Raw genomic sequence first — 23,780 nt, forward strand, 5'->3', positions numbered from 1 at the left:
AACGCATTAAGCATCTGAGAAATATATATATATATATATATATATATATATATATATATATATATATATATATATATAAACTTTCTTTTGCATTACATCCTGTGAGTAAGAGTTAAATCTGTCAAATTACGTGACAAGGTTTAGTGTCCTGAGCAGTAACGAATAGTAAGACAGGAATATAAAGGGAACACAAATGACATTTCCAGAGAATGACCTGAACCAAGACGGTTCACAGAGTCATCACTCAGGATCTAAAGGGAAAAAGACACCCCCTGGATTATTGGCTTGTTTTATTTATTTCCAGGACTTGAACGAGCTCTCATTGTCTCGAGGGGCAGCAGTGTTTCCGTGACACAGCAGAAAAAAAGGTGACATATCAAACTGATGTGAGGGCCGTGGAGGGGGAAAACCCTTAAAGCACCCACCAGCCACCTTTACAGGGGTGTCCACCAATACTCTACGTGAAGGGAATCCCAAACCTCTATGCAGCTTGACGTCAGAAGGCAAGATAGTTTTACTGATTAGTTTACCCTACTGATGATGAGCTCCACATTAAAAGTGGAGTAATTAACCCCTCTCTCTCTCTCTCTCTCTCTCTCTCTCTCTCTCTCTCTCTCTCTCAGTGTGTCATAATTTGGCCTTTATCCAGGTTAACTGTTTTCTGGGAGTGGCGTAAACAATGGGTTGTTTAAATTTTATATTAATGTTTTTTGCAGATACCTTTTTACCTGAGGAACTAGCATTAAAGTGCACAATTCACATGAACCCATGCCTTTTGAATCAGTTTAATGACAGGTAACTGAGTGTGTACCAGCAGAGGCCTCACACTCTCTCCGCCTCTCTTACTATGCTCTGTCTTGGACTGGGTTGAAGGTGACTGTTTTTGGGAGTGGTGTTAGGGTTGGGGTATTCCTGCTGTAAGGTGGCCCCATCGATAAGGCTGTTTCTCTGATTATGGGGGTCTTATCACTCCCTCCCACTCCTGGGTGCTCTACGCATGCCGACGCTTTTCGGGTTGCCGCGCACTACGTGACTTAACGTATTTCTCTCTTTTTCCATTACCCTCCATCTCCACCCATGCCTTTTGAATCGATCCGAGGTCAGTCTTGAGTTGGGCGCTCAAAGTGTAGACGCGGAAACCCGGCACAGAGACCCGCCAGGACCACCTGGGCTCAGGTAAGGGTGTGCTGCGCTCTGTTAAAATGTCAAATTAAGTGTTTATGAGAAGGAATGCAAGCGAAAACAATAGGTTAAAATGAGAAAGGTGGTCACTTGCGCACAAGGAGACACCTGCTAAAGGTACAATGGAAAAAAAATTACAAGTAGAAATAAAACAAAGACTATTTAAGTCTGTTTTACAGGAAAATAATAATTCAGTTTTTGTACTTAAAAATGTCATGGTTAATTCAGTGTGTTACTCGCTGTCTTTGTAATTGCTTGTGAACTATACCAGCAATTTCTGAGTGAAAATTTTCTACACCATTTTTGTTTTGTTTTGTTTTTTTTATGTTTTCAGATCTCACTGTTACTTGCAGCAGTAATTTATCAGTCATTTTGTAAGGAATGCTGGAAAAAATAGGAACTTAATATTCTATATTTTTCCTATAAATACTTGTATTTCTATATATCTCAAAAGACTGAGACTGAAAATAATGAGCTTTCATACTGGAGACCGTGAGGCTCACATAAAGGAGTTTACATGTTTGTTTTATAACTGCATTTAACAAATGATTCCAGGCAGCATATAAATTTGCCGTCCATTTTTCGATTGCTAAAACTGCTAAGTTAAAGAACATTTCCACAAATTTAAATTGGTTTATGTAAGTTAATCTAAATGTTAATAATGTTCATCTTACTGAACATCATTTGTCTTTCTTTAAATTGGTGCAGTCTGGTGTATTTTGTTTATTGAAAAGTTGCACACTGTGTATACTTCTGCCTATAGAGTAACTTTCTTCAGTGTATTGGTTGTTTATTAGCTTCTTAATTAACCTAGGGAAAGTCACATATCATATTTTAATAATCATTCTAATAAAAAAATGTAGGATGCAGTGTTCTTCTGTCCACTAGGTTTTTTATTGCTTAAATCCCAACTTATGTGGAACTTTAACACATTGGAAATAGTTCATAGTAATTTTCTAGCAAACGTTGATAAGACTTTTGTTCAGTGAGGAATATATTTGTTTACCATCTTGGTCAATCTGATGTGCTCTATCTGCCTCTGTCCATGAGGGACAGAAGAGCCCTTATCATTCGCTACAAGCTCAGGCTTCAGATAATTGTCTGTTTGAGGCTCTCACACACCCTTGTGCTAGTTCAGGGTGAGTCTCGGTCTTGAGCCTCTGAAAGACACAAAAACTGTCATCTGATCCTCAGTGCTTGTGAACGGAGGCCTTGATTTATTTTCCCACTTATATGAAAACATACAGAACATTAAGAACTGTGTATTTTTATAATTCGTATTCATGTATCTTATTGCCAATACACTGTAAATATTCAATGCAAATCATCTGAAGTCAAATTGACTGGTAAAACTCATACTAGTCAATCATACACTGTCGAAATGTGTTTGTTATGCTGTCTTTAGTAATACTTTAATAAAGGGGAGTATATGAATAAGCCTGTAGCAGGTGTGCAGTTCTTACAGTCTGACTGTGTTATTTTGTTTCTCTGTGTGAATAAAGGTTGTGTGTGAGTTCTGGGACAGAGAGAAGACAGTCTCAATGATGGAAGCTGTATCATTTGAAGAGGTGAGGAGCATCTTATCGCACATGAAGTAGTTGATGAAGTTCAAGTGCAAGATGTTTTATTGGCATGACATTTGTATCATAGGATAAATAGATATCTCTCTCTCTCTATAGGACAACGACATGTCCTATGAGGACAGTGAGTCACCTCTACCATCTCCATTCACTTTGTGAGTATCACACGACGTAACACACACTGATAGAAATAAAATAAAGTTGCATTTGCTTCACTGCATTTCTCAGCCACAGTTTAAGATTCCTGCTGTCAGGTGTATTAATTAAAAGACCGGTATATTTTTTGTAAAATTACGATGATGATTAATATCCCCAAACTGTCATTACCATGGTGCATCTAGACAATTTGATGATTATTTTATTAGGTCCTTATGACATAATCTCTTTTTATATGTAAAGTAACTGTATGCAGTTTGCAAACGTTGCCTTTTTTGAGGAATTTCATACCCATTGACCAAACTTATATACTCCCAGAACAGATGTTTTGGGGGAAGCGTTCGCTTTATTAGAAGTACCATCAGCATGATTTCGAAAAGGGATATTTCTAAGTAAAAAATAAATAAATAAATACAAAACCACTTAGGCCTGCAGTTGTTTCAAATTATCATGAAATAAACCAAACATGGTGTGTAAAAAATGCAATTTTGTAATTCTTATGTTTTTACTTTACAACAGTGAGAATAGGATTTTACAAATTAATAAAATATTGACGATTAATAATTGTAAAATTATTCAGACAAAGTTGTCAATCTGAAAATCGAAAAAAAGACTAATTATTTAAATCTCTAACAGTCAGAAGTTATTTTTTTCACTTTAAACTGCAATGTTGTGTGTGGTGATGAATGATCACAAGCCCAACTATGTGCAGTTTAATAAATAAATACAAATAGTGGATTACAGCACACTACAGTAGGCTTCTTCAGGATTACAGACAGTAGCCTAAAGTTGTAAAACATCGCACCCTTGTGGCCGAACGGGGCAGTGCGAGGGCTGGACAGAGTGAGGTTTATGTTTCTTGTATCAGGGATGGCTTGAGTCGCTTTGTAAGAGGATGGAGTTCATTCTGCCCTATGGTGCATAAGATATGGTGAGTGTGTGGAGCCGTGACAGTCGGGTCTGTACCCTGGTGTGTGTGTTGTAGTGTTTGTTCTCTGTCGCCCTCTATAGGACCCCTGCGGGACACAAAGGCAGCTATGACTTAGAGCAGATGAGGCAGCAGGAAGAAGAGCAGCATCAGACCTTCACCTTCTCTAGAGACTTAGAGGGTGTGTTGCAAATATATAAACTAAATACAAATGGATATATAAATGCAAACCTTACACATCTGCAATTTACTACTCATTTCCCATCTTCAGCTGCACGAAATACCAACACCAATGCCATCAAGAGAGGAGATGCAGAGGTGATGCACACAAACACATTCATTCACTTACTCTTATCTTTGACTTCTTTGTAAAAGCCTTATTAAAAATTATCGCCCACACTAGGCATACGTTGAGTTAAATGAGCTACGTGGGGAGGTGTGGCAGGAAATGGGACGCTGGCTGGGTTATGAGGAGAACCTAAGCCCTGCCACGGGACAGTGGAGTCAGCCCCACATTCCCTATCTCACCTTCAAAAGTCTCATTCAAATCCGCAAGGCCATGAGCACAGGTGAGACAACAAGTGACATGTTTCCTCTGGCCTTCAGACACTTTCATTAAATAAGAAAGTAGAGAGAAGAAATGGGTAAGTGTGGTGCCCGCATAAACACTGAAATATGCTTCTAACAGAGGCCCATATCTTAACCAGAGCATGTTCAGTTCAGTGACTGCATCAAGACAAACACACCAAGCTAATCAAAGCTTCTTTCAAAATTGTTACAATGACATGACACTATAACATGGTATAATGTGAATAATGTCAAGCAAACATGATATCACAGTTATATTTTTTAATAGTGCTGTCAAAAGATTAATTGTTTTACATGTCTATATTTATAATCATATACAATGGCTGCCAGTTTTTAAAAAAAAATCACACAAAAGTACAGCCAGAGTAAATACAAAATGCAGTTTTTAAAAAATGGTTACATTTATTCAGGGAAAAAGCTGTCCAAACTCACCTGGCCAGGCAGGTTTGGACACCTTTTTTTCCCTTAATAAATGAAATAATTATTTAAAAACTGCATTTTGTATTAACATGCAATTTCTTTTTGTGTTAAATTAAAATTAGTTTGACCATCTGAATCATTTAATCATATATTTAATATATAAACATAACCTATTGTTCTGATATACATGCATGCATGTGTATTTATATAGACATGATAAATATACACAGCACGCATACATATATAATGCAAACAAATTTATTTTTTTGGATGCGATAATTCACGATTAATCATTTGACAACACTTTTTTTTTTAATTATGAATAACTTCTATGGCAGCAGTTCAGAAAATGTTGACTCCACACTGTTCACAACAATATTTGAACAACCCCCTCCCCTGTTGATTTTGATTGAACAATTAAAAAAAAAGGAGGTCCAAAGATTAAAATTAGTAACTAAAATAGTTCTAATCAAAATGAATCATCACATTTTAGAATTCCAGGTTTTAAGTGTTTGGGTGAATTAAAAGGTATATTCTTACATATTATTTATGGTGACTTTAACCAGGGGCGGTGCTGCTAGATGTTGATGACAGCAGCTTATCAAGCATCTGTCAGAAGATGGTGGAACAACTCCTGCTCAAAAAAGAGATCCGGCCCACTGACCGTGACGCTCTTGTGGCCATACTGCAGCGCAAGCGCAGGTTAGGCTCCATGCCATCTGTGTTGCTTTATGTGCGTGTTTGTGTTTATGTGGAGGAAAGTTACTTCAGTTTTTTTCGCTGTATAAAGTAGTCCTGGGAACTGTTTCTTTGTATTTGAGAAATCCCCATTATTTGGTCTTTATTAATAGCCAAGTATGACTGTATATGCCTATAAATGTTATATGACTCGTTGCTTCTGCTTCACAGTCAAATAGAGCCCACTACAGCCCCTGGTTCAGCAGACATAGAGCTGCAAACATTCTCAATCCCCAAACAGGTATCTGTCTGTCTGTCTGTCTGTCTTTCTTTCTTTCTTTCTTTCTTTCTTGTTGCTCCTGCAGCAGTCACATCAACCAGTCTGATGTTAGAAAAGGGTAGAGCTGATGTTAGGACACTGCATAGTTTATCATTCCACTCTTAATGTTATCTAGTTAAAGTTTTGGATGAAGACTATGATTACTTGATAGGACTGTTGTTCCAGGACCACTAAAACATTTTGATCTAGGATGTCCTATTGGTTAAAATCACAGTGACACTATCCTTCTGTCCTTTCAGTTTTAGACTTTAAAGTCAGATTCTTGGATGTGGCATGCAGATAATTAAAAAAGAACTAGCTTCTGAATAAACATGAAAAATGGATCATTACAGTACAGTTTTCCAGGCCTGTTTTAAACTGAAAATACTGTTTCAACTACTGACTTTGGACTTCTCTGTTCCTCCTCAGCGAGACTTGGTTGATCGTGTGGAGGCTTCTGTGGTTTTATCAGGTGAGAGTACATCCATTTTTTATTCTATAAAAACACTTATTATTTTGCTTTATAGCATATTTCATGCCCTTGTTTCTATACCACTCTTAAGGGGTGGTGGAGAACCTCCAGAATCCAGTGGTGGCTCTTGCACGTCTACGGGATTCAGTGGTGATGGAAGGGGTTCTGGAAGCTTCGATTCCTGTTCGTTTTGTCTTCTTCCTCATGGGTCCCAGTCACAGTGGCATGGACTATCATGAGAGTGGCCGGGCCATGGCATCACTGATGGCTGACTGGGTAAAGAGGAGCTATGGACTGGCACTGAAATGTTATTAAATAAATCATTAAGAAAAATGAAGGCTTTTCCAATGTCTCGTCTTACTTCTGTACCTGCATACAGGTGTTCACTTTGGAAGCGTACTTGGCTACAAATGAGAAGGATCTGTACAATGCCATGGCAGACTTCATGGACTGCAGCATTGTGATCCCACCCACAGAAATCCAGGACGAGAGCATGCTTAAGCCACTCATCAACTTTCAGAAAAAGATGCTACGAGATAGAGTCCGCCCATTTGACACCCGACTCATGATTGGGGGCAAAGGTCAGGCTTTATATAATAACGAGGTGTTAATGCCGGATGTCACTGCATTCATAAAATTTGACATTTTGAAATTTGAACAAATCCTTCAGTCCTGTAGTGTGCTTGTTTTTATTAATAATCCGAATAGCCTGTTGTTTTATGATAATTTAATGATAGTGATAATTTAACACCATTTACACACTTCAGTACTGTGCAGATTTCCTAAAGATCCAGTCAAAAAAACTGCTAAAAGTCTGCGGATTCAATCTAGGTCTGGTCATTTTCCTTCTCAGGATCTAAATTTGACCTATTTAATTTTAGTGGATATGATGCTGGTCTGACATTACTGCAAAATATTTGATAAAAAAAACACTTATATTATATTATATTATACTCACAGTTATTTTGCAGACACTTTTATCCACTTGAGGAAGACCAATGTATCATGGAAGAGCCAATAATGTTTTAAATACTGCATTGGCAAGCTTCTTTAAATAAGATTTAATCATATTCATGTTTTTGGCTCTTCATACATCACAAGTATGTTTTTTCTGTACACATCTTAAGGTTTAATTATCTTAAAAATAATACCCTTAAACATTTCATACATGTATTTATATGCTTAAATCTGGAATTGCATCAAGTTAACTGTGTTTAATTGGATTTATTAGGCCCAACTGGACGTGAGAAGCCACGGGAGGATCCACTGGCCCGTACCGGCTATCCGTTTGGCGGTATGGTCAAAGATATAAAACGCCGCTACAGGAATTACCTTAGTGACTTTACCGATGCACTGGACCCTCAGGTGCTGTCTGCTGTCATCTTCATCTACTTCGCTGCCCTTTCACCTGCCATTACCTTCGGAGGACTTCTTGGTGAGTACATTCACTGCCAGCATAGACTAATCACACCACTGAAAAAGATCTAAATTGGTCGCATTTATTGTAAAATCTGGCACACATTTTATCATATTTTGGCCAAGAACTGCCCACCTAGACTGGATGAAATTAAAAAGATCATTAAAAAAGAGTGCTTCACCAAAAAATGGCAATTCATACCCTCATTACATCTTAGATGTATATGAATTTATTCCTCTGGTGAACACTACATATGACAGCAACAGATGAACCGATCTTTTGAAGCAAAATTGTGTGTGTGTGTGTGTGTGTGTGTGTGTGTGTGTGTGTGTGTGTGTGTGTGTGTGTGTGTGTGTGTGTGTGTGTGTGTGTGTGTGTGTGTGTGTGTGTGTGTGTGTGTGTGTGTGTGTGTGTGTGTGTGTGTGTGTGTGTGTGTGTAAGAAAAATCTGCTGTATGTTTCCTTGAAAAACCATTGGAACTTTTCCATCCAATGGTTTTCTATATTAATAGGAAAAAGGTTCTGTAGATTTTTGAACTGTTCTTTAAACTGAGAAAAACTTGCAACATTTACAATCTTTCTATGTTTTAGCGGACAAGACGGATCACATGATTGGGGTCTCTGAGATGATGGTCTCTACCTGTGTGCAGGGCGTCATCTTTTGTCTTTTTGCGGCTCAACCAGTACTTGTCATTGGGTTTACTGGTCCACTGATGGTGTTTGAGGAGGCGTTCTTTCAGGTGATGTTTTTATTGGTGTGAATTGTGACTAATAAAGTAGATTATCAGCAACTGCATGACTTTTCTCATCCATCTAAATGCATTTATCTTTCCCATTCAGTTCTGCAAGTCTAATGGCTTTGAGTACATCGTGGGCCGTGTCTGGGTGGGCATGTGGTTGATCGTCATTGTGGTGGTGATTGTGGCAGTGGAAGGGAGTTTCCTTGTCCGTTTCATCTCACGCTTCACCCAAGAGATTTTCTCCATCCTGATCTCTCTCATTTTCATCTATGAGACCTTTGCCAAGCTTATCAGAGTATATTCAGTCTTCCAAATGGGCACACACTTCATTTGATTAATTCACATCACATGATGTGTCACCAAATCTTCCTTTTTTCCACAATGCTTTGTTCTCTCTCTCAATTCTTCTCAGATTTTTCAAGCTCATCCTTTGGTTTTGAACTACGAACACTTGAATGATAGTTTGGATGACCCCTTCCACCCTATCAAAAAAGTCAACATCACGGTTCATCCTGATGGCAATGTTACTGAACATCATGAGATAATAGAGAGGGCCTATCCCAACACTGCCCTGCTGTCCATGTGCCTTATGTTTGGCTGTTTCTTCATTGCATTTTATCTCCGTGGGTTTAAAACTAGCACCTTCTTTCCCGGTCCTGTAAGTCTACTCAGTTTACCTTTTTTATTTTTAAACTCTGATACTGTTTAGCCAAAAATAGGTTTAAAGGTTCGGGATTTTAGGCATTTATTATATCATCCAGCCAAGCCTTTAAATTGACTGATCATGTTACTATTAAAATTCTGTACACCACCAGATCCGTCGAATGATTGGAGATTTTGGTGTCCCCATCGCCATCTTCTTCATGATTGCTGTGGATATCAGCATCAGCGATGCCTACACACAGGTTTGACAGACACTAATCATTTGGCGTAGTTAGCTGTTACAGGTTTTCTCAATTAAAAGTAGTAACTCAAACCATTATACTCAAGCCTCAGAAAGAAATGGCATAATTTTTTTTGGTCATTGTGTGAGCTGTTCTGGTCAAAATATTTCAATGTTTTTTACAGTGGCAGTCAACCTTGGAAATGTTTGTTATATACAAATTACATTTTTGTTACAAAAAAAATAACTACAGGTTGCAAAAACTGGTGTGTAGGCCTGTGATGTTCCTACATGTTCAAAACAGAAGTGATTGTGCTATATGACAGTTTCACTAAGAATCAACTCATCAGTTTTGCACAGCAAGCCATGTGCATTTAGTTATTGCGTAAACTGTAGACAGCTGTACTTTCTCTTTTGCATACAAGTACCAAAACACATACAGTTCGCTTATACTAATTAAAAAACAAATCAAATCTGGTGTGAACAAGAAATTAACTGTTGAGAGATTTGAACTTATCGCTTTGAGAAAAAATTAAAAATAAATCTTATTAGATAATTGACCCATGCAGAGTGAAATGAAGGTAAACATGTTTTGTGCATCTTGACCCATAGCATAAAGGACTCAAATAACCTGGGATTTTGAACATTATTATAATGGATAGTTCCATTCATCTGTGTAAATAATAAACTTCCTGCTTTAGAAACTGGTGGTGCCAAAGGGGCTGATCGTGTCCAACCCATCTGCTAGAGGCTGGATCATCAGCCCATTTGGTGAGAATAAGCCATTCCCTATCTGGATGATGTTCGCCTGTGTTGTTCCTGCCTTGTTGGTCTTCATCCTTATTTTCCTCGAGTCCCAGATCACTACGTGAGTGTGATATTCAGAATAGAACACATTTCAATTCACACTAGAAGATACGATACTATGATACAGTGAAGTTATTTTTGATAGAAGTATTATGCTCACTGACACTGCATTTATTTTATACAAAAATACAGTAAAAACAGGAATATTGTGAAATGTTACTATAATTAAAGATGCAATGAAGATTTGTGCAAGGATTTTGGTAGTCATAACTTTGGTGTGGCTACTGCATTAACCTCCACCTTTTCCTTACCATCCAGCCTGATCGTGAGTAAGCCTGAGAGAAAGATGGTCAAGGGCTCTGGTTTCCATCTGGACCTCCTCCTTTTGGTGTTCTTGGGAGGAGTTTCCTCTATCTTCGGTGTCCCCTGGCTCAGTGCTGCTACAGTGAGATCTGTTACCCACGCCAATGCCCTGACTGTCATGACCAAAGGCCCCAGACCTCAGATTGAACGCGTGATAGAACAAAGAGTCAGTGGTATTTTGGTGGCTGTGATGATTGGTGAGTTGCAAGCTTTTTATCTGATGTAATGACATTTAATAAACACAGTTAGATTTTAATTGCCATAAAAAAATACAAATAAATTGACAATGATACATAACAAAATTTTATTGAACAATACACAGAATCATCCTAATTCTTTCCCCACAGGGGTCTCAATTCTCATGGAGCCCATCCTGAAGATGATTCCTATGACGGCTCTGTTTGGCATCTTTCTCTATATGGGTATCACTTCGCTGAGTGGCATTCAGCTTTGGGACCGTATGCTTCTTCTTATTTCACCGAAAAAGCATCATCCACCTTTTCCATTTGTCACCCGTGTAAGATTTAATTACAGAAACATATATACACTACGTGGATAAAAGTGCACTTTTGTTCAAAGGTTTGGGGTCCATACACTTTTTTTTTTAAGAAACTGACACTTTTATTCAGCAAGGATGTTTTACAATTATCAAAAGTTACAATAAAGACCTTTATAGTGTTAAAGACTTTTATTATTACAAAGAAATGCAGTTCGTTTGCACTTTATATTCATAAAAGATATGTTTCACGATATCCACAAAAATATTAAGCAGCACAACCGCTCTCAACGGTGCTAAAAAAAATAATAGAAAAATTAATAGAATGATTTCTGAAGGATTATGTGACACTGAAGACTGGAGTTATGATGCTCAACATTCAGATTTGCCATAGCAGGAATAAATTCGATTTTAAAATACATTCAACTAGAAATAACTTTATTTTAAATTAGTCATATTTTACAATATTCCTGTTTTTACTGTATGTTTGATTCAATAATTGCAGCATTGGTGAGCATTATAGACTTCTTTCAAAAACATCATTAAAATCACTTATCAACCACAACCTTTTGAACATGTATGGTGACACCCAAACTCCAAACAACAATAATTTTAACAATAATAATCTGTCAATCGATTGATCCATCCAACTACAGTATCTAGTTACTGATTTCTCTATCTATCTCTTTCTGTTGTGTGTTTCTATACAGGTGCCCACTATGCGTATGCACTTGTACACTTTGATCCAAGTGATTTGTTTGGCGATTCTGTGGGCAATAAAATCTAGTGCATTTTCACTTGCCCTACCCTTTGTCCTGATCCTCACGATCCCTCTGAGAATGTTCATGACCGGTCCCGTCTTCACTATCATGGAAATGAAATGTGTAAGTATCTCTTATATAGGCCTAAGAGCCCTATGCCACCCTGTTTTAATAGAAAAAAAAGTTCAAATGTGCTAAATGTACACATTATATATTATTTTATACTGAGATTTTTTTCTTTATTGTTTTATTTTTCAGTATAAAATTTAGATGACAATTACACCTATGGGTTTTTATTTGTCTATGTTATGACTGCATATGTTATGTCATATTTTTGCAGCTGGATGCAGATGATGCAAATGTGAAATTTGATGACGAGGATGACTAAAATAACCCCAAAACACCCCTGGACAACTTTCTTGAGCCACTATAAATTCATCTTACTGTGTGCATTAAATGAGAATCTTTTGCTTATATTTTTTAACTGTTGTACATTCAGTTCTTAGCTTAACCATTCAATGTTTCTTTATACCATTAAAGTTTTAGAATGCAATTAATGCACACCTAAAATTCATAAACTGTTCATATACATTCCATAGTTGTTTATCATAATCTTCTTTCTTTTCTTTTGTGTGCTTGTGTGCCTGATAAGATATTTGTTTTTGTTTTTCATTTGGGATCTATACATCCTGGTATTTATTTGTTTTATGTATTCAAGGTGTCATGCAAGAAGTCTCATGTGACACACCAGCCTGATTGTAAATCCTATCCTGTTTTAACAGGTGATGCCTATACAAAATGTGCCTTCATATAGAATTTCAATGTTTCAGGGACACCATACCTGTAAATATTATAGGCTTACAAATACAGAATGTTAGCATAAGTTACTATTGCAAAGATTTGCTACTTTAGAGTATAAATGAATATTTGGTTTTATGTATGCTTGGTCTGTTATGGTGTGTGATTATGTGTGTTTAATGATTAAAATTCTTTAAAACATCTACAATAATTCTTAGTAAAGAAAGCCTTACATTCATGTCCTAAATTAGTCAGGGGAGCTTGCAAACACATCCACTTTTTCAGCAGGCTTGACATCACAGGAGGCCTGGGCGGGACTGTCCCACCCAATCATGAGCTTGGCCCACCCTGGCAAGCACCCTCCACCCACCTTCTCAAGTTTCCAGCCCATTCTGAGAGTCCTACCACCTTCCTTACATGTTAAAGACGGACCTGCTTTACTGAAAATTAAAAAAGAAGAACACTTCAATAGTGATTCACAACCAAGGATACTTCAAATGGAAAAGACCAAGGAAAGACTTCAAATGTAGTGTTATCAAAAGGTTAAAATAATCCCATTTTTAATTAATTTATTTTTTTACATTTATCTCCACGAGTAGTATACATACTTTACAATTCAGAGTAGAAGTTAGTACGATTTTTCTTTTATTGTTTTGAAATACCAATGCATTCATTCAGATAATTAGCAGTAAAAAGTGTAATTGTGTGAAATATTATTAAAATTCAAAATTACTTTTAATTTAAAACATTTGTATATCATATATGTTCAGCCATCTAACATGAGAAATCAGAAATAATTCTAATATGCTGATTTGATGCTCAATAAATATTTATTATTATCAGTGTTGAAAACAGTTTAATAATCATAAATACATTTCCTTATAATCAAAACTTGGAAAAAAAGACAAGATCATGTGTTTTATTGAAGGGAGATCCTGCCACAGTTTAAGTACTGATAGGGTGAATAGTTTGTATTGACGATGCTAAATGATTTCAAATATCTAGTGAGTTAATTTTTGGTTTGTTGGCAGTGCAGATGCACCGATAGGTCTGTAGTGCTATAACAGACAGAGGCTTGGAAAGCACTGGCCGGTGTGTTGTTTCCGGAGGCAGGCGCGCTCGATCGCTGCTGGACTGTGGCATCCCAATAAAATGCGCACGTCACTGCTCTGATGTTTAACGAATCAGTGCGCTCATTGGAAAATCATGTTTCCCCAAATCAGAACGTCTTGATTGGACCGCGCAGGTGACGCCCACAAACACACAAGGTGGAGTTTAATTATTTAACGAGACAAAAAGATGTAGCTGTCAGACTGAATATACCAAAAAGATGTTTAAAGTACACAACAGTAGCTCACTTCTAACATCATGCATGCACGTGGAGAGTTTGAGTGAATTCAAGAAAACTGCTTTTCTTTCTTTATTTAAAAAGCATACATCAAAACAGAAATCACTCTGGAACATATTCAATTAAATTCACTATTTATTAAAACTTCATATGGTCATCACGGCTACACAAAATGTGTTCAAAACAAGCCCGAGAGGCTACATGCGCATGCAAGTTTGAGAGCGCCGAGTTTAAAATCCAAATGGAAGCAAGACCCAGGCGACCCATTCGTGATGCGAGCGGCTATAGCAGCGGAGAGATTGAAAATGCGGATGTCTCTCTGGAAAGAGAAATGAGCGGATCGAGAGAGCTGCGCGCTGACTGGAAGGAGAGCGAGAGAGATGGAGGCGGGGGGAAGTCTCTCAGCTCTGCGGGGACTGGAGCGCCCGTGCCCTGGACCGGCGGCGCAGTGCTGGCTAACATTCAACCCTCCCCTTGTTCCACCACCAGTTCCACACACAAGCAGCGACAGGTAAGAGCTAACCAGCGCCTCATCCTACAAACCGTCGGGTAAACAAACCTTGGGGGAAAAAAGAACTTAGATCCAACGCAAAAATTCTAAACATTTTGACTTAAGAACACTGGTGCGCTTTGTTTTCGTAAAGCCGCCTCGTTTAAAATCGCGTTGACTTGGTGCAAGGCACGGTACATTCCGAGGTCGCCTTACCCGAATTTCCCGTCCTGTGACTCGGGGAAAAAACATCATCCGTTTATCTACCACAGTTTAATTTTCGAATACAACTCCAGGAACCGCTAACCTCATTTTTATGCGCGCCTTGTCGTGTTTGGAGCCCTCGCGGTCGCCTTCATTTCCGAGTCAGGACTCCATGAGTGAAGGGAAGAACCAGCCGTCTCTGGTTCGCCATCGGGGAGCTCGGTTATCTCACCGTGTGTGCTTGTTTTCGCTTGCGCTTGCAGTGTAAGCAAAGTTTGCGATCACATTTGACAGTTTTTTGTGTGTTATCGGTGTTTGAGGAGCGAATCGGGTGAGTTTTGAGCCGTTCACGCTCGTCTTTCTCTCGGTGGAGGAGGTGAATTAGGCTCGCGGCAGCAGCGCATGGAGGCGAGTATGGCGGCTCTAGAACAGTCGTCACGCCAGTGAAGCGTCCTCTGTCTCGGCTGTTGCGTTTTTCCATTGTGACTTGGAGCTAAATGACACGTTTAGAGACCAGCATGATTCATTTCTAAACGAGTGGATCTTGCTTTTCATAACCGTGTTTCAACCACCGCGTAATTCGGTGAAATTAATCGTATATTTCTTCCATTTTAGTTTTCAAGCCTTTGAAGACCCTGCTGCCATACGGCTGCATAAAAACAGTCCTCTCACCCCGCATTCCTCGCCACTCGAAATCGGGGTAAACCACCGGATTTCTTCACGGTAAGAGGACCAAAGGACGCCGCTTACAAACTCTTTTTATCTTTTATCCCTTTATCTTTTGATTTTAGCCGCGTTTTAGGGTTATTTTTAACGACTGTCGGTTCAGCTTTCACCAGGGCTTTAGGGGGATTCAGTGCTAGTTATAGCCGACTAGCTCCGGTGTAGGTCAAGTCATAGCTCGGTTTAACAATGTAAAAAAAAATTATCATCATTAAACGCATTCTCAGACATCTCCGAGGCTATCATTTGTAGCACTTCCACGCGTGGACACAATGTTGTCGAGTTTATAATTAAATCAGTAAAGCGTAACTTTAAACTTTAAACCTCAACAATCATATTATTTAATGAGTTTTTCGATATGGAAACGTTCTTAAGTTTAAACATTTTAAAATGGACCCTTAAACACTTAAACACAAATACTTAAACACTAGCAGAGCTTTTTACTCTAAATTAGATTCTTTTGTTCAATTCTTTTGTTCATAAATGCGCTTAAAATATACAAAATAGATTTTCTGAGCATTTCTATCGTAGTAACGCTCTATTCTTCTCAAACGGGGTCTGATTATCATGCCACCCACTTTATTTAGTAACATTTCATGGTGGTGGTAAAAATGCCCTTCAGCCAGGGTCTATTTTAAAGCTGGACTCTGCTGGCTCACGCGCCGCCATGACACATTCAGCGCCTCGCCCTGGAAAAAGAGTCGTGCCATTTTGTGACTAATTCAGTCGGCGCACTCTTCCGCTAAAAGACACCCGATTGTGACTAACCCTCCATACTCAAACATTTTAAAACAGTCGCTATGCATCAAAGCTGGCGACCCAGAACGCGTCCGTGGCGGAAGCAGAGCCCCGCGCCCCGTCGGTTTGGAGGCAGACTCTGGTGCTGCATGCTGTAGCAGTCACTCATGATGATCCCTGGCTGTGTTTCCCCCTCGCTCTCGACGCAGACCGAAAGCAGATCCCGATCCGTGGTCAGCTGGTCCGTCTACAGGCAGCCGCCTGCCTATCGCCCCAGACGCTGCTTCCTCCTCCTGTAGTACCTCCCAGTATCCACTCGTCCGCCGAAAATATGCTCCAGTTTCGCCTCGAGAAGCGCGCAGGAAGCAGGAGAAGCCGCTGCAGGTCTTAGTAGTGTAGACAAAATGGAAGATTAGACGGATTGGCTGCTCTTGCTGGTGTCGACTGCAGAGTTATTTGAGATTTGAAGCCGTCACAAGCAATGGGCTCTGTCTCATCATGGAGCGTAAACGCTTAGGGGCGGTGTAATGAACATCAAACATTATGTGTCGGGCTGGAGCTCAGTTCCATTCTTCACGTATCACTTTTACGTCAGGGGAATAAAAAATAATTTTCACAATATAAACACGTTTGAGTCATTTGACGCAAAATAATTAATATTTAATTTATAGTTACTGAAAATAAACTATTATAGTTTTAAAGCCACGAAAGCATGATTTTCAGGATTTTTGTAGTCCTTAATATAAAATGGAAAGCCTTATTTAAGCCTCTATTTTTATTTTTTATTTTTATTTTTTATATAGCGTGAATCCAGACAATGAATGGAGAAATGGACCCCACTGCTAAAGAACCCGGTAAGAAACATGAATCGTTTAGATCAGTGGTTTTCTAAATATCTGTTGAATTGATGGTTCAAGCAGTAGAGCAATGCCAAAATCATTGGGTTGATTCCCAGGGGATGCATTTTCTGATCAAATGTATACCATGCATGCAAAGTAAGTTGCTTTGAAAAAATGGGTTCATACTCCTGGCAATAATCACCTTGTAAAACAAATTGCTCTTGGCATAAACCATTTTTCCCACTGCATGTGAACCTGTTTAACCTTTGTGTTAAAACGTGTACGTTTTTCTTAATTTGCGTGAAGGTGTGTGCATTGGATCTCAGAAATCTTTTTTGCCATAATGTTTTTCTTACAGTTTGGGAGCAGGATGACCTGTTGAAGCTGTTGGAATGCATGAAGGTGAACCTGCCAGAAAAAGATCTGTCAAAGTACAAGACGTCCGAGTCCCATTTGGATTGGGAGAAAGTGGCTTTCAACTCTTATTCTGGGGAGATGTGCAAACAGAAATGGCAGGAAGTTTCACGTGAGGTAGGCTAGTCAGTAACCTGTAGGGTTTCAATTGTACTGACGAAAAGCTTCAATCAAAAATGTTAGTTGTTGATCAGTAGATACTAGGATTTGAAAATTTGATTTAAAAAAAACATTTGTATGTGACAAGCCATAGGACAATGATTATGCAGTTATCACATTAAGATTCCTGTTCCTCATTCAGATTCGCAAATTCCGCACCCTTACTGAGCTGATCGTAGATGCACAGGACTACGTCAAAAATCCGTACAAAGGAAAGAAGCTGAAGGTAGATGATCTTAAGGGCTCCGTGCTGAAAGCTTGGGTTAAAATGATAGTGTTTTTTAGCAAATACTAACTTTGTGTCTTTGTCCCCTCCGCAGAAACACCCAGACTTCCCCAAAAAGCCGCTGACACCGTATTTCCGTTTCTTTATGGAGAAGCGTGCCAAGTACGCTAAACTACATCCAGAGATGAGCAACCTAGATCTCACAAAAATCCTGTCCAAAAAATACAAGGAGCTCCCAGAGCGTAAAAAAGTGAGTGCAATAAAATGAAAAAGAAACCTCACTTAAACGCAGTCTGTAACATTTTTTTAAGAACCACTATAAAAGATGAATTGATATGGATTTAAGCAAATGGGAAATGATACTGTAATGGTCTATTTGCTAAAGGTTTAGGATTCATCAGGTGTTTAGTGGATTTCAGATTTGTGGCTGCTCTTTTTTTTTTTTTTTTTTGAAAAGAAGCACATTTTTCTATTTGGTCTGGATCCCCTATTGTTTTGAGTGGTACTATTGTTTCTAGATCAGTCAACAAAGCAGGCATTGTTTTGACGGAACCTTTTGTCAACAGGACAAATATGTGAAAGACTTTCTCAGAGAAAAGGAGACTTTCATGCTCAGCATGATGAAGTTTAAGTAAGTGACTAACTGACACTTTAGCATCACATTTACCTTGTTAAATCCTGGCTTTTCTTAAAGAGTTTGTTTGTGTTTCTTAATAGGCACGATCATCCAGACCTTCTAGAGAATGTTAACAAGAAGTCCAATGGTCCAGAGAAGCCCAAGACGCCCCAGCAGCTGTGGTACTGCCACGAGAAGAAGGCCTTTCTCAAAGCACACCCAGATGTACGCTCTACACACACTCGCACTCATAAACAATGATGCTGGCTTCTTCATATACATGAAGACCGTAAAACACTTCTGTTTTAACCTCAAGGCGACTACCAAAGACATCAAGGACTGTATTGGCAAGCAGTGGCCACAGCTCTCAGACAAGAAGAGGATAAAGTGGATCACAAAGTCTTTGGAGCAGAAGAAACTGTATGAGGTAAAACGTTTGCATTTGACGTGGCATATTTTCCCGTAGTAGCGGCTTCTTTGTAACTTCTCCTCTTTCTCGTCCTTGTTTAGGAGAAGATGCGCGAGTATATCCAGCAGCACCCGGAGATGAACATGACGGAGGAGAACATCGTCAAATCCACTCTGACCAAAGCAGAGCGACATCTCAAGGACAAGTTTGATGGGCGGCCAGACAAACCGCCTTCGTAAGTTCACCTGATAAGAAGTTTTGTATTCTTTCTGCCAAATATGATTTCTTTTTTGGGGAGTAAAATTAGACCTAGAAATCTTTGCGTTGGTTTTGTATCTATTTCTCTTGTCAATATTAGTTAAGTATTATTAATGTTTTTAATTTAATCCATTTATAATCTAATATTCATTTATTTTAAGTAATAGTCATTTTTATGTGCTATTGTCATGGTTTTATTTATACATTTATATTTAGTTTTAATTCCATTTCAGTAATTTTCATATTTAAAATTGTAAATGTTGCACTTCAACCAAAACCAATTGAATATTATTCTTTTTTAAATAGTTTTCGCAACAGTAAAAGCGTGTTTTTTTTTTAAATTTATATATGGTAAGTGATGTTTTTCATCATCTCTCTTTCAGTAATGGTTACTCTATGTTCTGTGCTGAGCTGATGTCCAGTATGAAAGACGTTCCCAGTACAGAGCGTATGGTCATGTGCAGCCAGCGCTGGAAACTCACCAAACAGAGTGACAAAGATTCCTACCAAAAGCGCTGTGAGCAGGTATGGAACACATTGCTTTTAATTTGTATCCTTCCTTCTGTTTGTAACATAATTATTAACGTAAACAAACCAACATGGATGCATATGAAAGTTTGTCCATCCCGTTCCTTATTATTTTCTTCTGCTCTACACAGAGAAAGAAAGAATATGAAGTTGAGATGAATCGTTACTTATTAGTAAGTACACTTTTATAACAACAGACTCTTGGCTCTCTGTGCATTGTTTTGCACCATTTTCTGTTAGGTCTACATTTTAAACATGTTGTCTGTGAATCCCAGAGCATCTCCGAGGAGGAACAGCAGAGAATCCTGTCAGAACAGAAGATGGGCAGCTTTAAAAGAGGAGGTGGAGGCAGTAGTCCCGCTTCCAAAAAGAAGAGCTCACAAGCAAAGGTCAGTTCAGCTGTCAGTCATTTTTGGGTAAAGTAAAGAATTAGTATTTAAGTGAGCTTTAGTCACTAAAACTTAACTTCTTTAATTCACCTTTCCTCTTTTATTTTATTTTTTATCCCAACAGTCCAGTGCAGAGAAGCCCAAGCCTCCTGTGTCTGCCATGTTTATTTTCTCTGAGGAGAAGCGCCCAAAACTTCAACAGGAAAGGCCTGATCTTTCTGACATGGAGCTCACCAGACTACTGGCCCGCATGTGGAATGATCTTACTGACAAGAAGAAGGTAATCATGATACTTTAGTGACCCAGAGATGTTAAGGTCCTTCTGTTACTGTATTAGCCAATTCAGTTGTGTTCAACTTCTGTGATCGTTCTTGTAGGAGAAGTATAAAAACCTGGAGATGATGCTGAAGGCAGAGTCTGAAAAACAGAGCAAAGAGGACAAAGGGAAACTACCAGAAACACCCAAAACGGCTCAGGACATCTGGCAACAAAGCGTTATCGGAGACTATCTTGCCCGATTCAAGGTATGGAATCATAATTGCAAGAAATTCGGTGGAAAGAGCTTGGGTCGGTCTATTTTTATTTATTATTTTTTTAATGTTTTTGACTAGAAGTTTCTTATTCCCACCAGAGTAGCATTCATTTGCTCACAAATGCAGTAAAAACCGTAACATGAACAGAAGTAATTTGAAATAGAAATCTTTTGTAACATCTTTATTGTCAGTTTTCTGTCACTGCTCTCAAAAACTGAATAGACAACATGAAGCAGGTATTAAAAGCTGTGCGAAAAAGAATATAACCGTTTTTACGCCAATATATCCTGTTATACCACCCAGCACTATATGAAAATAATTTATTATCAAGTAATAGATTATCCACTGATCTCTCCCTCTTCTTTGCTTTCTCAGAATGATCGAGTGAAAGCTCAAAAAGCCATGGAGGCCACCTGGAACACCATGGAGAAGAAAGAGAAGCTCATGTGGATCAAGAAGGCAGCAGAGGACCAGAAGAGATATGAAGTGAGTCCAGACAGATCCAAACATTTCTACATCTCGATGTGTGCCAGATTTCATACTCTGTTTATTCTTCTGTGTTGTGCAGAGGGAGCTGAGCGAGATGCGATCTCCTGCCCCAGTCTTCACCCCTGGGAAGAAAATGAAATTTGAGGGTGAACCTAAGAAACCACCCTCGTAAGTTTGTTCTGTGTGTGTTGGTTATCTACAAGTCTTAAACCTCTACAAGGAAAAAGCTGTTGGTGTGTTTGAGGCAGCTCACTTGTCTTCCCATCCCACTGTTTTTGTTCATGGCCTCTTCACCTGTGTCTTCAGGAACGGTTATCAGAAGTTCTCTCAGGAGATGCTGTCAAACGGCGAGCTGAATCATCTTCCCATGAAAGAGCGCATGGGGGAAATCGGAGGCCGCTGGCAGGCGCTCCCTCAGAAAGAGAAGGACCGTTACAAAAGACTAGCAGAAGAGAAACAGAGGCAGTACAAAGTGCTCCTCGAGGACTGGCTTGCGGTATGTAGCTTTACTCTTATTTAACTAGCACAGATAGCTTAATATAAAGATCTAAAATCATATTTTTCCCATTCACAGAAGTTATCATCACAAGAGAGAGCTGTTTATAAAGAATATAATTCTCTGGTGAGTCATAAATTTAGATCTACTCGGTATTGTAGTCTAACTTGTCAAAGTAGACTTGAATTATATACCTGAAGGGTTTTTTGTTTTGTTTTGTTTCTCAAATCGGTGTTTATATTTTATATTTAAAATAACTTAAGAAATAAAACAATGAAATGTTTAATTTCAGTAAATTTCTCTTCTGTAACAGTCCCTGCCTACAGTTTTGTCCGTTTCATGTGTTTTTTCCTAAAATTTGTCCTGCAGAAACGGAGGAGCACATCAAAACCAGGTGGCACCGCTGCGAAAGCGAAACCCAAGGCCAAACAATTGGTGAGTTTGATCATGCATAGTCTTAAATCACTCTGCGTTTATCGGTCACGGTGTACATTTCTAGCAGCTTGTAGGCCTACTGATTGATTGTTCTGTATCAACTGTGTCCTTGTCCAAAGGTAGAGGAAGCGGATGACGACGATGATGATGATGATGATGATGATGAAGAAGAGAAGGAATCTGATGACGGATCATCCTCCGATGATGACAGCGATGATGACGACGACGACGATGATGATGATGATGTAAGATTCATAGTGTGCTGGTCACGTTGCTCTTTTAGCATGTATATGATATAGGATCAGCCTTTGATATTGCAATATTGGTTTTGTCATTGATTAGAAATATGGAGAGCAGCAATTGGGTTCCAGAAAAATACTATTAATTTTCTCCATAGGGAATTTTTAACAATAAACCATACTCTGAATGAAAGATCATCTTTCCAAATTCCCTTCCAGAATGACGAAGACCTTGAAGATGAAGAGGTTGAGGATAAAGAGAATAAATCAGAAAGCAGCAGCAGCGCTTCCAGCTCTGACGATTCATCGGGCTCAGACTCGGACTGAGCTCACAGACTGCCAGACATGCTGTGAACTGAGCCATGAGCCGGGGGTCTGAGCCTGCTCTGCACTGAGCTCTTCTCACCACAGGAGAGGCTCACCCCGCTGTCACACCTCTCACACACTCTTTTATTCTGTTCTGTTCTCCCCTGCACTTCTGCTTTTATTTGTAACTCCCTCGATGAATTGGCTCGGCAGGTTTTAAGGCATTTTAGGCAACGTGTACGAGGATGTATGGTCTAAATTCCTCCCAACACTGAAGAAAGGGTGCAGTGCTCTGCTGTTGGCTTGTAGTAGCTGTGAAGTGTTATTAGGCGCCCTGTGTTTGTTTTAGAGGACATAGAGAGCACCAGGTGCCATTTTCTTTTCCGTAAATGAGCCAAAGAGTCTCTTAGTTCCACAGATTATTTCGGGAGGTACAGGGGACCAAATAATTGCACTCTGAAGAATGTTTGCTTTCTTTTCTTCTGTCTGTACCTCTCCTGTTCTTCCTCTCCCTTCTCAGCTCCCTCCATTTTCGCTTTGGTGTTTGTCTTTGCTTTTTCGGTTCAAAACATTGTGGTATTTTCAGGAACAATGAAGCCATTTTGAATGTGGCCACATGGCCCCCGCTGGTCTCGCACGCGGTTCTTGTTCAGCAGGCATTTGTGTGCTGCCTTTACCTGCTCCTGATGAGGGGTGAATGGTGAAAATGGACTATTTATTTTTGTCCTGTTTTAGGAATGCTGCCCGTGACTGGTTTGAGTTTGCTGTTCATTCAGATAATAAAACCGACTGATGTTACATAACGAGGAGGACTAGTTTATCAGTTAATTGTTTGGCAACGCAAGCAATGTTCTTGCAGAAATATGCTTGTCTTGTTTTTTTTTGTGGATAGGGCACCAACATATTTTTCTCTTGTTTGTTAATAATGGTTATGTATTGTTTGAAGCTGACTTTTAGTTTCTCTTTCCAACCACTGTTTTATTTGGTGCTCCAAAGAACTGATTTTCTTTTTAAAAACGGTATGTTTTAAATATGCATGGATGTGAGTTACCCCACAATTCAGTGCACTTATGATGGAGTCCCTTGCTCACAAGCCCTGTGTGTTTGTTTTTTTTCAGTATTCCTCTTTCTGCATTTCACTCATTCGCCCATAACGTCAACCACTTCACAGGTCTTTCACGCACCAGCTCAAGGAATGTAATGGAGATGTTTTATTTAAGAGAGGGGTACCGTTATTTGTTATGCGTTCGTCTATATATATATATATATATATATATATATATATATATATATATATATATGAGCAGTTTTGAGGGTGACTGGTATATTCTCTCATTCCAATGCTCTGGCCTGA

General features: G+C 38.9%; 2 protein-coding genes and 1 long non-coding RNA gene across 6 annotated transcripts; 2 read left to right on the top strand and 1 right to left on the bottom strand.

The window, feature by feature from the left end:
• Positions 1–1,042: 1,042 nt before the first annotated feature.
• On the top strand, positions 1,043–12,798 carry slc4a1a (solute carrier family 4 member 1a (Diego blood group)). Its single transcript, XM_059553313.1, has 21 exons — positions 1,043–1,176; positions 2,685–2,750; positions 2,862–2,917; positions 3,930–4,027; positions 4,118–4,164; positions 4,250–4,415; positions 5,421–5,556; positions 5,764–5,833; positions 6,281–6,323; positions 6,415–6,599; positions 6,703–6,904; positions 7,555–7,758; positions 8,331–8,479; positions 8,580–8,774; positions 8,892–9,137; positions 9,295–9,384; positions 10,064–10,230; positions 10,488–10,729; positions 10,880–11,049; positions 11,739–11,912; positions 12,130–12,798. Exons 2-21 carry the CDS (start codon positions 2,724–2,726, stop codon positions 12,175–12,177), a joined length of 2,715 nt encoding a protein of 904 aa, XP_059409296.1. The 5' UTR covers positions 1,043–1,176; positions 2,685–2,723; the 3' UTR covers positions 12,178–12,798.
• Positions 12,799–13,994: 1,196 nt separating this feature from the next.
• On the bottom strand, positions 13,995–14,762 carry LOC132143202 (uncharacterized). The gene is made up of 2 exons (XR_009434219.1): positions 14,642–14,762; positions 13,995–14,494 (listed from the first exon to the last, which is right to left on the bottom strand). It is a non-coding gene; the product is annotated as an uncharacterized LOC132143202 (long non-coding RNA).
• ubtf (upstream binding transcription factor) lies at positions 14,220–23,229 on the top strand. Of its 4 annotated transcripts, XM_059553333.1 has the most exons (22): positions 14,759–14,902; positions 15,253–15,352; positions 16,894–16,944; positions 17,288–17,460; positions 17,645–17,728; positions 17,823–17,978; positions 18,295–18,359; positions 18,446–18,569; positions 18,661–18,771; positions 18,855–18,988; positions 19,395–19,536; positions 19,671–19,712; positions 19,815–19,928; positions 20,053–20,208; positions 20,306–20,452; positions 20,837–20,947; positions 21,030–21,118; positions 21,257–21,446; positions 21,525–21,572; positions 21,816–21,881; positions 22,001–22,126; positions 22,340–23,229. In XM_059553333.1, the coding sequence occupies exons 3-22, from the start codon at positions 16,908–16,910 to the stop codon at positions 22,445–22,447; spliced, it is 2,223 nt and encodes a 740-aa protein (XP_059409316.1). In that variant the 5' UTR covers positions 14,759–14,902; positions 15,253–15,352; positions 16,894–16,907; the 3' UTR covers positions 22,448–23,229. The 4 variants fall into 4 exon arrangements, with proteins under 4 accessions (XP_059409318.1, XP_059409316.1, XP_059409322.1 ...); XM_059553335.1 differs by lacking the exons at positions 14,759–14,902; positions 15,253–15,352 and adding an exon at positions 14,220–14,446; XM_059553339.1 differs by lacking the exon at positions 15,253–15,352 and having other exon boundaries at positions 14,767–14,893.
• The last annotated feature ends 551 nt before the right edge of the window (positions 23,230–23,780 follow it).

Source organism: Carassius carassius, chromosome 1 (genome assembly GCF_963082965.1).
Source record: "Carassius carassius chromosome 1, fCarCar2.1, whole genome shotgun sequence".
In the NCBI taxonomy this organism is placed as follows: domain Eukaryota; kingdom Metazoa; phylum Chordata; class Actinopteri; order Cypriniformes; family Cyprinidae; genus Carassius; species Carassius carassius.

Coding starts and splice junctions, on each gene's coding strand:
- ubtf (XM_059553335.1), top strand. CDS start 16,908: ATGAATGGAGAAATGGACCCCACTGCTAAAGAACCCG. Junction 18,360..18,445: donor CTCAGCATGATGAAGTTTAA/GTAAGTGACTAA, acceptor GTTTCTTAATAG/GCACGATCATCCAGACCTTC. Junction 20,209..20,305: donor ATCTTACTGACAAGAAGAAG/GTAATCATGATA, acceptor TCGTTCTTGTAG/GAGAAGTATAAAAACCTGGA.
- slc4a1a (XM_059553313.1), top strand. CDS start 2,724: ATGATGGAAGCTGTATCATTTGAAGAG. Junction 4,165..4,249: donor TCAAGAGAGGAGATGCAGAG/GTGATGCACACA, acceptor CGCCCACACTAG/GCATACGTTGAGTTAAATGA. Junction 10,231..10,487: donor CTCGAGTCCCAGATCACTAC/GTGAGTGTGATA, acceptor CTTACCATCCAG/CCTGATCGTGAGTAAGCCTG.